The sequence below is a fragment of the Alnus glutinosa genome, chromosome 3 (genome assembly GCF_958979055.1).
Source record: "Alnus glutinosa chromosome 3, dhAlnGlut1.1, whole genome shotgun sequence".
Taxonomy (NCBI): domain Eukaryota; kingdom Viridiplantae; phylum Streptophyta; class Magnoliopsida; order Fagales; family Betulaceae; genus Alnus; species Alnus glutinosa.
The window spans coordinates 21,882,993-21,896,759 of NC_084888.1; the positions used below are offsets into that span (position 1 = coordinate 21,882,993).

The 13,767-nt window shown below is 35.5% G+C and overlaps 1 protein-coding gene across 3 annotated transcripts in view; it reads left to right on the forward strand.

Annotated features, from left to right (window-relative positions):
• LOC133863539 (calcium-transporting ATPase 9, plasma membrane-type) overlaps positions 1-13,767 on the forward strand; it is a 93,749-nt gene that overhangs the window by 54,268 nt on the left and 25,714 nt on the right. For all 3 annotated transcript variants that reach the window (XM_062299518.1, XM_062299517.1, XM_062299519.1), the window contains 5 exons: positions 4,099-4,164; positions 4,250-4,348; positions 6,066-6,176; positions 6,962-7,129; positions 12,738-12,797. In XM_062299518.1, coding sequence (XP_062155502.1) covers positions 4,099-4,164; positions 4,250-4,348; positions 6,066-6,176; positions 6,962-7,129; positions 12,738-12,797 — 504 coding nt within the window. The remainder of the gene's footprint in view (positions 1-4,098; positions 4,165-4,249; positions 4,349-6,065; positions 6,177-6,961; positions 7,130-12,737; positions 12,798-13,767) is intronic.

Consider the following 13,767-nt stretch of genomic DNA (forward strand, 5'->3'; position numbering starts at 1 on the left):
TGATAAATGGTTGCACCAGATATTAATCTGCACACATAAGCGAGCAGATTTTTCTTCCTCCAAAACTGCAACCCCATTGCAATAACATCATCCCAAAAAACAGGAGGATCAACAACATTACATTTGTCCATCAAAATTCTCCACAAACGTTTGCTGAAACCACATTGGAAAAACATGTAGTTTCTATCTTTAACACCATTCCTACAAAACACACAACTTGTCTCTCCCCTTTAAATCCCCTTTACAGCATTTTCTCACCAGTAACCAGAGCATTTTTTATGTAAAGCCAAGAGAGAAAAGAATGCTTAGGAATGGCAAGAGGGAACCAGATCAGCTGATAACAGTCCACCAATTCCTGTTTTTCCCTTAGAGCGTCCCATGTGGCTGAGCTTGAATATCTACCCTCCTTAGAAATCGCCCATTTCGGTTAATCTTGTTCCCCAATTTCCACATTAACAAGACTACTTTGAATGTAAACCAGCTCCTCAGATCTAGCTGGTGGCCAATTCCAGTGGTCATGACTCATCAATAATAACAGAGGAGAATTTAGCATCAAGCTTACTCCTAGCTTAAAAAACCACTCTGTAACCATATTTTTCAAATAACCTGCCATGTGGATGCCAATGGTCAAACGAAAGGTGAATATCCCTTCCATCCCGCACCTCAACCTGCAATTTTGTTTATTTATTTAGATTTTTTTTTTTTTGCTTCTGATCTCAGCTTTAAAATTTTGGGCCAATTTCAAGTACACGCTTGAGGAATACTGATCTGCCAGAAACTTTTTCCTCTCAACAGATTTTCCTTCACCCAAGCAACCGAAAGGGACCCCAATTTCACAAAAAGACTCCAAATGTGTCTCATCATAGAGGCATGGTTCCAATCAACAAGTTTTTAAAGTCCCAAGCCCCCTTCTTTCTTTGGATTACAAAGTATCTTCTAAGACACCTTTTGCCTTAGCAACACCCTCAACCTTTCCATTACATAGAAAGCTACTAAATTTCTGTTCAATAGCTTTGATTATTTTCTTTGGCAGAATAAAAATGCTACTCCAATATACATGAATGTTGTACAAGACAAAAGAAATAAGCTGAAGCTGCCCAACAAAGGAGAGCTTCTTTGAAAGCCAAGAGTCAATTCTGCCAACAATTTTATCCAACAAGTCAGAATAATCAGAAGCGCTCAGTCTGGTAGAAATAAGGGGAACACCAAGGTATCGGACATGTAGTTTACCCTCCCTTATCTGCAAGCGGCTAGCAATCTCATTGCTCACAACCTGGGAAGTTCCAGAACAGAAAAGTGTACTTTTGTGGGGGTTAGCTTTCAAATTTGATAAACTCTCAAATTCCTGCTAGAGGTTGTGTTCTTTCAGAGTAAGACAGCAAGATGTGAATAGAATTTGTTGGAGTCATTTCCAAAAGGAGCAAGTTTGAAGTGAAGTCGTATTATCAAGTGTTAACTAGTTCTAATGTCGCTTTTCCTTGGAAGAGTAATTGCAGAGTCAAAGCTCCTTCAAAATTAGTTTTTTTTTTGTGTGGACAGTGGCATTAGGGAAAATATTGACATTGGATAATTTGAGAAAGAGGAATATTGTGGTGGTGGAGTGGTATTGCATGTGTAAGAAGAGTGGAGAGTCCATTGATCACCTGCTGATTCGTTGTGAAGTAGCAAAAGAGTTATGAAGCTATATCCTTAATTTGTTTGGTGTTGATTGGGTTATGCTTGGAAGGGTTAGAGATTTGTTGATGAGTTGGGGAGGTTAGATAGGGTGTGGTAATATTATGGTTATATGGATGTTGGCTCCATTGTGTTTAATGTGGTGCCTTTGGAGAGAGCGGAATGCTCGGAGCTTTGAAGATATAGAGATTTTGGTGATGAGCTACGAAGTATTATGGTCAACACTTGGATATCATCACATCATAGCTTGCTTGTTTCTAGTTTTGCAGATTTTTTTAACTTTTGTTCATTTTTTTTTTCTTGATAAGGGGGTTCTCTTGTATATTTCTTGTATACTAAGGTTGCGCACCACTGTGCTTTTAAGTGATATTGAATTACTTAAAAAAAAAAATCTAATTTCGGTGGGTATTAATGTTGAAGCTTGAGAAGAACCTACAATTCCTCTTAGTTGGCCCCAGAATTACACCTGCATATCTCCCTGGATGTACCATCCCTTTTCTGGATATTAAAAGCTAAATATGCATTTAGATTCGCCGTTATGAAAACATGGGCTGATCTTATTAACTTCTAAAAAGCATTAAAAAGATGAATACTCCAGCAAAACGGATTTTGGCATGGTTTATATTTTTTTCACAAAAAAAGCCATGATGTCTGGCTCCCTTCTAAGTGATGTTTGTTTTCATATGTCCACTCTCCAAACCCAGAATCTGAATTACTACCCTGTTCATTCCAAATCTAGAAATAGTTTGTAGAAGCTTTCTCAATACCATTGTAGAAGCTCTCCACATAACGTTGTTTATGTGGAGAGAAAAAATTCAGTTTATGCATGAATGTTCTTATTTTGATTTTATAGATAGGTGTTCTCTTTTTTCTTTAAATTAGGGGCTTCTTGTATACGTCCTGTGTACTATGGGTTGCGCCCCATTTGCGCCTTTTCAATATATTTTACTTATCAAAAAAAAAAAAATACCATTGTAGAAGATGGGTCAAATTACTCATGTAAACCTTTGGAGACTGTACTTTGGGGGTAAGAATAGATCTTAATGAATTATGGCTTTGAAAATGTCCAAATAGCTTGCCCATATTTTTTCTTTACTTGAGGAGATGAGTCAATGTTACTGCTATTGATATCAATTGAGTTGTAGAATTTAAATATAAAAATGCTTGTATGGTATGACTCATTGCTTTATGGGGATTTGGTAATATCGTATTAAATTTCTGTATGATTGATCATCTTAAATGCATATTAACATCGGCTCTAGTTTCCCTCCACTATACTTCAAGGAAATTTGGATTTGTATGAGAGATCTACTGTATTAGCTAATATATCAAGTAATTTCATTTGCTTTCAGTAGAATATAGCATTCATCATGGAGATTTCACCAATTTTTGTGAATATGATTCTAATTTATGATAAGAATTACAAAACATAGATTTATCAAGAAAGAAAAAGAAAAAAGAAAAAAGAATTACAAAACATAGAGAATATATGAAATGCATATGTATTCAAACATACATGTGCAAATATTAATAGCACTATAGTTGATTTTCCTGTAATAAAAAAGGACCGAATTGTTTTCAACAGCATACTATTTGAATTAAACGTATCAAGCATGAGATTTAATTGTTTTTTCAAAACTGCAGAAGCGGGAGGAGCTAAGGAATTTTTGAAATAATTTTTGACAAACTCAAAAGATAGGAAAAAATATGCTGTATAAACATCATGTTGATTTTTTAATCTTCTGAGGAACATCATCTTTGGTGAAAAATAAAATGAACAATTAATTTTCCTGAAAAAGTACATTGGACCAAATTTATCATTTAATTACACCACCTCAACATCAATGAAATATGGTGATGTATTGTTACAGACGTTTAATGAAGCCTTTTAAATGTTTAATATAATTAAAGCGACAAAACTGGAAGTTTTTAATCATTGACTAACTTCATGAAAATTTCAGAACTTTATCTGCCCAAGAACCATGAGCTTTCTACAAGATCTTGACCTGATAACTGCAAAAGAACAACTGATAAAAATTGATCTAGCTATTTCCTCTGGTGCTCATAGTTATGGCAGGAATTAAACCAACATAGCTTGTTTTGTCTTTAGATAGGCCCTAATATATGGCTAAGGGTTAATTAAGAACTTTTTTTTCCTCTTACAAAATACAATTTATGGCAGTATAATTTGATGGTATCTCTATTACTAATCACCCAGATGATTTTCTTACTCTATCCTTGCTTCTCAAAGGGAATTAGCATTAGTTTTGGTCCTTAAGTTTGTTCTTGTTTTCTTCTATCATTGGATTAATCTGTGGTTCCATGAATTTATCCGGGTGCTCTTTGATCTTTAATTTTGCTGATTCTCAGTGTGGTTGCCTCTATAGCATCAAATTCTGCCATTGACTTTCTTTTTCCCTGTAGGGCGGTGGAGATATGGAGGTTTCTGGATCTCCTACGGAAAAGGCTATCCTTTCTTGGGCAATCAAGGTATCCTTGTCAAGTGTATTTTGTATCTACAATTGGTACTTATTTACTTAGTGAAATTAATTTTAGTATTGAATTTTTTTTGCAGCTGGGAATGAATTTTGATCTTGTGAGATCAGAGTCAGTGGTTTTACATGTCTTCCCTTTCAACTCAGAGAAAAAGCGTGGCGGTGTTGCTGTAAAACGGGTAATTGATTTATCCCAAGGTTTCATGTTTTTGGCATAGTGTTTTTCAACCCCATTTTGATTGGATTGGATTGGATTATGAAAGCGTTGATGGGCATATGTTTAGTCCTACACTGGTTATTTACTTAGTGAAATTAGGTTATGCAAGTGATAACATGGAGCATCATTTCTGATTAGTCTTTTTTGGGTATTGTGTAGTTGTGATTAGCGTGTCCTGGGTTGTGACATAGTTGATCACATGTTTATTTCTTTATACTAATTGTTGGATGAAGAAATTTGCCCTTGATTACGCCTAAGCCCATGAACTTTATTTTTGCAATCACAAGGCTAGGAAGGATTTGAAGTTGGATTTGGGCCTTCTTGCGGGAAAGGATTTTAGCGTCCTACCTGGTATTTTGCCTTTGGTAGGCGGCTAGTGCACGGTTCCTGGTGGATCTTCTAGGCTTTTTTCGGTGTTTGAGCCTAATGGCTTGCAGGTGGTCACGCCGATGGATGTCTCTAACCCGGCCCTGTTGATCCGGCATATTGGATCTTCTTCGACGAGCCAAGTGGATGCTGGTGTGGTCCAGAATTGCCTAAGCCAGCCCATCCCCAGCTTGGTCAGTCTTCTTCGGCACCTTTCGTTGTGGTGGATAAGGGGGGTGGGGGGACATAAGTACGGCATATTTGCTTGTGAGGGGTAAGGGAGGCGTTTATAGGGATTAGGATGATGGGGATTTTCCCTCCCCTCTCGATTGTTTTCCCCTTGTCACTCCCTTGGATTGGGCTTTGTTTTGTGTTAAGGACGTTTGTCCTGTGGTGGGGTTCTCGTGTGAGGGGCTTGAGGATCAGATCGTGGCTCTCTTGACAGCCATTGAAGAGGATCATTCTCAAGAGGAAAAGGGTGCCTACTTTAAGTCTAGAGGCAAAAGGGAGCTTTTGAACTTAGAATTCTCCATAAATTATGATACTACACGCGCGGCCTCTAGGTGTGGGAAAGGCAAACCTCTTGTATTTTAGTGGCGAGCATTCTATGGGTTTCAGGTTTTAGGGCTTTTTGGTGTTTTGTTGGGTTCTGTCTGGTGTTGGATTGTTTGGGTCTTTCTTTTGCTCGTTCTTGTTAGGTGTTCCTGTTGTATACTGCCTGTGTACGTAGGGGCACTTTACGTTTTTTTTAAATTTTTTTAATTATCACAAAAACATAGTTTGTATGCTTAAGTGTATGCATCTGGAGATACATAGAGCTGCATATACCTAGAGCCATAAATTGCTTCGAGAAGAGACTATTTACTTGTGAAACTTTTCTCATTTTTAGTAGTACTACTTCAAAAAACTTCTCATTATCTAATAATATTCACATAATTTAAATTGTCACACAAGCTCCATATGGTATCGAACTTCTCAAGATTTAGTATTTACAAATTCATTAGGTCTCTGGTACGAGCCCTGAACTCTTTCACTTAAAGCCAACTCATATGCTCATTCCAAATTGTTTTGGCTGGAACTTTGGCAACTCCGTAAGTGAGGTTATATATGGAAGTTCATGGAAGATTGAAGAGGATTTAAAATCATATTTTGAACTAGCATCATTGCATGTGACAATTGTGTCAATGTTCGTTATATGTTGTGTTTTTAAGATGCCACAGACTGTGTTTACTTTTTATACATTAAACATCTTTCTTGTTTGCCTCATTATTTGCTCTTGGCTTACGAGATTATGCTGATAACTTTTATGGCAGAATGACTTTGAAGTTCATATACACTGGAAGGGAGCAGCTGAGATTGTTCTAGCCTCATGCACAGGGTATCTTGACTCAAGTGGTTGCTTGCAGTCCATTGAAGAAGATAAGGTCAGGAACAGTGGTTGCTCGCTGAACAACAGTTATACCTCATCTGAAAGCTTCTGAGAAAACCAAAAAATAAAAATAAATATAAAAAAACAAAGGTACTACATGTCATAAGTGATATAAATTCAAGTAAAAAAACTTAAACTCAAGAAGTTATGGGTGAAGAGTCCAGTAAATTATTTATGTACACGAATCGTGGTTATTGGTGCTGGTATCAGTTACTGTATTGATGAGCCCCTACAATTGAGGTACAAGTTGCTGTTAATACGTTGGCATGGTTTGCATAGATCATGTATATTAAGGTCACAAGATCATAAGATAATCTAAAATATTTGAACAGATGATTGTCCTTAAAATGGTTATAATGCCACATATATGATTGTCAAGGTAATATCAAATAATAAAGAACTTACATCAATTTTAATTCTCACTAAAATCCTTTATCAATCTTGTTGTGAGAAATACTTTTGGTTTTGCTGTGAATTGGTATATTATGCTATGTGCATTAGTTATGTGACAATTGATGTAAACTGTCGTTATACTGCAAATCTTTTGTGATCATTGAGAGAGCTCATGCAAGACATTACTTTTACAGCATTGTATTGGACTATAAGTCTGAATAAAAAAACTGTGGTGACTATGATGTGTTGCATGAAATGACTTAGCATTAGTCAATCCGTTAAACTGTCATTTGAATGATATGATTCTTGTTGACGTTGAGGGTCGTTTATTGTGTGTTCAAACTTGATAGTAAAATTTCGGTACTATGCACAAACATTTTGTTCCAGGAAGTTTTTAAGGCAGCTATAGATGACATGGCTGCAAGCAGTTTGCGGTGTGTTGCCATTGCATACAGATCATATGAATTGGACAAGGTTCCTACTGATGAGGAGCATTTAGCTCAATGGGTTTTACCTGAAGATGGCCTTGTTTTGCTTGCTATTGTTGGTATAAAGGTAAACATCAAGAAATAAAATTCTTACGATATCATGCGTTATTGTTCTTGCTTTCTGTTGGTGATCATTCATTTTTGTGCATTAACTATCAGTTTATATGGTTCTTTTGGACTATCTGATTTTGAGAACCCTGTGAAGGGTGACTTATCTGATGTATAATGCTCTTGTTTTTTCGTTTGTTATGTTGGAAAATAGTAAATAAGATTGAGAATTGGGAGTAAAAGTACAATTTCCTACTGAGGTTTTCCTTCATTAGATACTTTAGAGATACAACCTCTAAATTACAACAATAACTTTCACAAGATAAGCCTATTGATCTGGCACAAATGATGTGTGAACAATGCTGGGAGCGATACTGTGAATGGTAGTTTCTGTATGTGAATCTTATGACGGCTGGGTGGATTTGGCTTGAAGATTACGATTTTAGAAAAAAGAAAAAGAGAGAATAAATTTGTGGGATTTGAGAGAAAATTGCTGGGAATTTCAGAAGGAAAACATAGATGAGAAAGACAAACCTAAGCATTATACCTAGGGTTCCTCGGCATCATACCTTGGATATGGTTTCATTACATAGTCAATAAAGCAATAGTTGTTGGAATTCTGATAGCTGTTTTCTTTATTCAATAATCGTAGGAAAAACATTACATTCATATATATAGGTATCTAAATTCTCTGAGTTTTTTAAGTTTTGTTTTTCCTTTTTCTATACTTCTTGTGTACTAAGGTTGTGTCCCTCTGCACTAAAGCTGTGCCCCTCTACGCTTTTAATGAATTTGAATTACTTACTAAAAAAAAAAATAGTAAGCCCAAACCAAAAAACTTGTAAAACCCTTAAATAAAACGCAACGCTACTATTATGTGAAAATAAAAAATAAAATCAAAATACACATGAAATTAAATGATGCAAGCTCCTTGGTAGATGTCACGTCATCTAATACATGCCAAATTAAATCTTTCCATGCCTTTGATAAACTTGATAAGGACGCTGCACTTATCTCTAATCTCTCCCAGGCTTGAGAAAACTGAACCTCGGCTAGTTATAGGCATGGAACTATTCATAGAAGATGGGGTTGAGGCATTGGAACTTATAATTAGTTATCCAAGTACAATTAGAAAGTGGACGTTCCATCCATTTGATGAGGTACTGATGTGGTTGTTTTGTGTACAAAGATATTAATAATAAAATTTTCACTCGCAATAGTATGAATCATTGTAAGATAGAGCTATATTGGGGGTGTTGAACCTCAAGGACTGCGTAGGAATTGCTATCAAGTTTTTCAAGATTAAATATAACTTAATTTAAAAAAAGTTTGATTTGATTTTGTTTATAACTAAGTTAAATGCATAAAACTAAAAACATAAAAATAAAGATTGTAGTGATGAGAGAAAGAATAGGGGATTGATTTCACTACTCACCGCATAATAATGGTCAATCATAAATTAACTAGGAAAATTTATACTATGCATGATATAGGGCTCTTCTCACTCGAGTAGTCAAGAAATTACCTCTAAAGAATAAGTATAATCTATCTTCGGTTGGCACGGACCATCCACTTAACCACTAAGATGCCGTACGACCCGCCTTCCCTAGGTATGGATTAGCTACGTATTTAATAAGATACACACAATCAATGGAATAGTATAATCCATCTTCAGTTGATACGAATTGTCTATCTAAATTACACTAAACTAGGGTGTAGTACAATCTGTCTTCCTTAGGCATGACCTATTTAACCCTCTTGATCATATATCAATTAAAACTGTTGTATAAAAATCATTCACATAATCACAGAAAATATGAAGGATTGAGTTCAATCAATATAAAAGACTTTCTAAGACGAGATAAGAAATTCATAATGATTGAATATAAACATTAAGATCAATTCTCACAGTTATACAACCATCATGCATATAGAAAATTCCAAATTAAAATACAATTAAACTATTGTTACTTGGAAAGGGCTACATCAACACTCTATTACGAATTTAGCCGCTCATCGTGGTGCTGGGATGACCTCCCGCGATGTTCTTCTCTTCAACTTGTTAAGCCTCCAAGATGAATTTTCTATCTAAAGCTATGCACACATTCTCTTGAAGTTTAGGGGTCTAGTTATAGAGACTAGGAGAGGCCTGAAAGCCCTAGGAATCCAAGAAAAATCAGAACTTAGTCTCTTAGTCCAAGTAAGAGATCGAAATTTCAATCTAAGTAGGAAAATGATTTCAAATTCGTCCAGATCTGCGGTCTTTTATTGTGGGGCGATTTTGACATAATAAACGTCCGAATTAGGAAAAAGATATTTCTTTGCATTTTTTATTAGTTTTCCAACGTCATCAATTTCATTGCAATCTGAGATCTAATCAGAAAGTTATGATCAAAACAGTGAGACGTGTGCAGAATCCAAATTTGAATCCAATCCGATTTTGACTCTTATTAGAGAAATTCCGATTTAATTCTTCTCTTGATTGGATTAAACTTAACCACATCATATAGGTCTTTTATTAAGATTGGCTAAGCTTAGTCATATCTTCTAGGTCTTCTCAAAGTGTGATTTAATCTCAAGATCATTGGAATTAATTGTATCTTCATTTAAAACCTGAAAACAATAAAGCAATACAAAATCAAACAAATAACAATGCTAAGGAATTAACATATGCAAGTTAAGGAGCTTGAATGTGAAACATTCACCACTTATCACACTCCCAAACTTACATATTGCTAATCTCTTAGCAATACAAAACAAGAAATAAAACTTAAAAACAACAAGATAAATCATTCTTTCGTGGGATGTACGATTGCATTTAGCGTATGCAACAAGTCTTTTAAACCTTAGGACTCCCTAGTGGACGAGTAAAGTCTCGTAAGGGTTTTCCAATAATGATACCCACAAACATTGTTCTTACCATGTTATTCATAAGATTGAAGTGTTACAAAAATAATGATTCTTATTCATTAACATGCTTAACACAATAAACTCAATCTTTACAATTCCAAGGAATTAAAAATTATGCTACTAACATGGCATTATGAGATATCACAAGATTCAACTAGTGTAAAGTGAACTTAACACAGTCATGTGGTTTCAAAAACTAATCTCAATCATGAATGGTTTAACACTCAAAATTTGTTAGACTCTCCATTAGATAAAACAACCACGGCATATTTTATTATTATTATTATTATATGTAGGCTGTGCAATGCTTAGCTTCCTTAAGCTTTTTAATTGACCCATGTAACGAGTGTTATGTTAATGATTCCCAAACTAGATGGTTTTAGGGTGCTAGGTGTAAAACACCCTAAAGACTTACTAACTTGAGTCAAAAAGGTTACGAAGCTAAACATGGCCATTTTATCGATCAAAGCAAGCTTCCACCTTTTGATGCGAATACTCAATGCTTAATAAGGCAAGAGATTTAGTTACTCAGTGAAAAGTTCAAAGTGATCAATATTATTCTTTTTTTTTTTTTCATTTTTTTTTTAATGCCAAGGTTATTCCTCCAACAAGTTACCCAACTACATCCAAGATATTGATAACAGACATAACTGATTTCAAATTTCATACTCCACAGACTACGTGCTAGTGTGCTTATGAGAATCAAATTGAAACAAGTAATATCTTATGCTGCCAAAGAAAATAACAAAACTCTAAATTCACTAGTCAAGTGATCATGTGTTCATCATGTTAAGCTCACCAATGAAATACAAATCAGAATTGAAGTTCAACCAAATTCTTAGAGATAACATAGCAAAATATTGGATAATGTTTAGTTTTTTCATACCCCCAAACTTGAATCACACATTGTCCCCAATGTGTGTATAGAACTGAACATAACAGTAAGATGATAAGAATACCTGAATGAGTAGATGTGGGTTATATCATATCCTCAAATTTGATTTCAAAAACACATCCTGAAAAAGAGAGTGATACTCCAACCAAATACCTGTTAAGTGCAACACATTGTTGTAAAAATATTTACTAAGAATGAAACAACAATGGAGAAGATAAACTTGGAAGGAAATCATGTACCTTGGCCTGATGGAAGACTCGAGCGCACATGGCCTGTGCTCGAACGTATGAAACTGACTCATTTAGTCAAAATATGTGGGATCCGCCAATCTAACGGAATCCACATCCTTGATGCGTTCAGTGCTCTTTGACCTTTAAGTTTAAATTTGAAGCACCAATTTTTTCTTCTCTTGGACCAAAGAGAATAAATTTTACCTATAGAAAGGTAATTGCGAATGTTTGCATATCGAGGTAGATCCCTTTGAGTATTCTCAAACAGTTTCTCATCCTGAAATGAATTATGAACTGGAGTAAAATGAAGAGAATACTCAAGGAAGTTTTCTACCTCGATGGTCTCTTTTTGCTCTTCTAATAGTCCTAACAAACTACTCTCATCACCTCTTGTTAAGTAATAAGCAATAATGACTGGGAGAGTGTTATCTGTCTCTAAAATTGAAATTTTTAAATTACCTTGAACAAAGCATATTGACCTTGATTATTGTTTCATTCTGGATAAAATATTGAGTGTAGATATTTCAGCACCTTTCGTAAAATCTGGAGATGAACTTGCTGATGTGTTTACCAAGTCCTCTTGTCGTGGTCGATTATAACACCAGGACAGGTCTTAATTGGTAGGAACATAATCAATTTGCTTCCTAGGAAGTAAGCCTGTCACATTTTCAAAGGGGTTGCAGCCTGCATACTGATTATTCGACCTATTATAAGCAAATTCAGCTATAGGAAGTATTTGGTCCCATCTTGCAGCGTGATTGCCAACAAAGCATCAAAGGAGATCTCCCAATTTCGATTAATAATTCCGTTTTTCCATCATTTTGGGAATGAAAAGAAGAAGATAACTTCAGTTTTATATTTAGCAATTTCCGTAAAGTTCTCTAAAAGTTACTCATAATTTAACATCATGGTCCGAGATGATGGTCTAAGGCAGCCCATTAAGTTGAACGACTTCTTTAAAGAGGAGCTTAGTTATGGACAGCATCAGATGCCTTCAAACAAGGAATAAAGTGAGTCATCTTTGAATATTGATCCACAATCACAAAGATAGTCATGATGCCAGCGGATTTTTGGGAACCCAAGGACATTCAATAATTATATATGTCTCTCCATGATTCATGAGGGAGGAATGGTAATGGCATGTATAAGCTTATATTTTTCTTCATTCCCTGTGATGTTTGACAAGTGCGACATCGGGAGACAACTCTTACGACATCTTGCTTCAATCCTGGATAATAATAATAATAATAATCTTCTCTCTTTCAAAATGACCTGTTGCTCCTCTGGAATATAATTCACGAATTACGTCATCACGTAGAGATTTCCCTAAAGAGATAGTCATGCAAAGAAAATTGGGAATATGCAGCATGCTTCCCAGCCCTTAAATCTGCGTATATAATGCTAAAATCCTTGCAAGATGGATACTTTTTCTTATTATTATTATTGTTATTGTTTATTCATATTAACTTTTTACTTTCTGGTTCAAACAATTCTTTTGACTGCATGCGGGAGTAATATCATACTCTCAGGCTCTGTGTTTTCATCAAATGTTTTAATTTGACCTTGAACTTTCCCATTTTTACTGCACGTAGGATCCCTGTCGCCCTGGTGTCAAAGAAGCAGTGAAAGTCTGCACAGAAGCTGGTGTAAAGGTAGTCTGTCACATTTTTTCAATAACTGATTTATATTTTGTCTAATACAGTCAATAAATCTTAATTTATTTTATGCTTACTGTAATTAGAATGTTTGGACATGTATCCTTGTATATTATTTGGCGTATCTGTTCTCTAGTCTCAGGTTGTTAGAGAGAGAATGCTATGCTTTGTTGTACTCTTCTGGTAGATAGCCGATGAGGTGTCCCTACCAGCTGTCTCTTTCCAGAGTATTCTGTCATATTGTAAATGCTTCTCCTATATATATGGAATGGAAAATGGATAGAGTGAGAGCTGATATAGAATAGAAACAACTCTTCCTGTTCATACGTTCTCTTCTTATTTTCATTGACATGGTATCAGAGCTTGGAATTTGAATTGTTCTCTTGCCTCTGGTTCTTCTCATTTCTGTCATCCTCCTTTTCTTTTTTCTTTTTTTATTTTTTAGTTTCCCCCATCTTTCATTTTCTGACTACTCTGTTTGGTCGATTTAGGTTGATTTTTTTTTTTTTTTTTTTTTGGCATTTAAATGATGTTGTGAGGTGTATGAATACGTTAGAGAGCACTGCTGTCTTCTTCACCATTATCACTGTCACAGTTTGTTGGTTGTGGAACAGCAGAACCATGTCCTCGGCTGGTGCGTTTGTTGCTTCCTAATGAGAACATACTACTCAGGGTGTTGTTCATAGTTGGTCGGCGTTGTCTGTGGGGTTTTTTGGTTGATTTATGGAGGTTCACCGCGGTTTCCGATCAGTTTTGGCATTTCCAGAACTTTCATTATGGTTCCAAAGTATCGGCCCAGTCATGATCATCAACTTGGTTCGTGTTCTAAAATTTCAGTCAAGATTAGACGTAGCCCAACTCGATCTAGTTTCAATTGGATCGTTCATTCAACCTGAAACCAACTTGGGTCAAGTTGGATCCAAGCCATTCCCTCTTGGGTCAAACCAATACATCTAACCCGACTCAT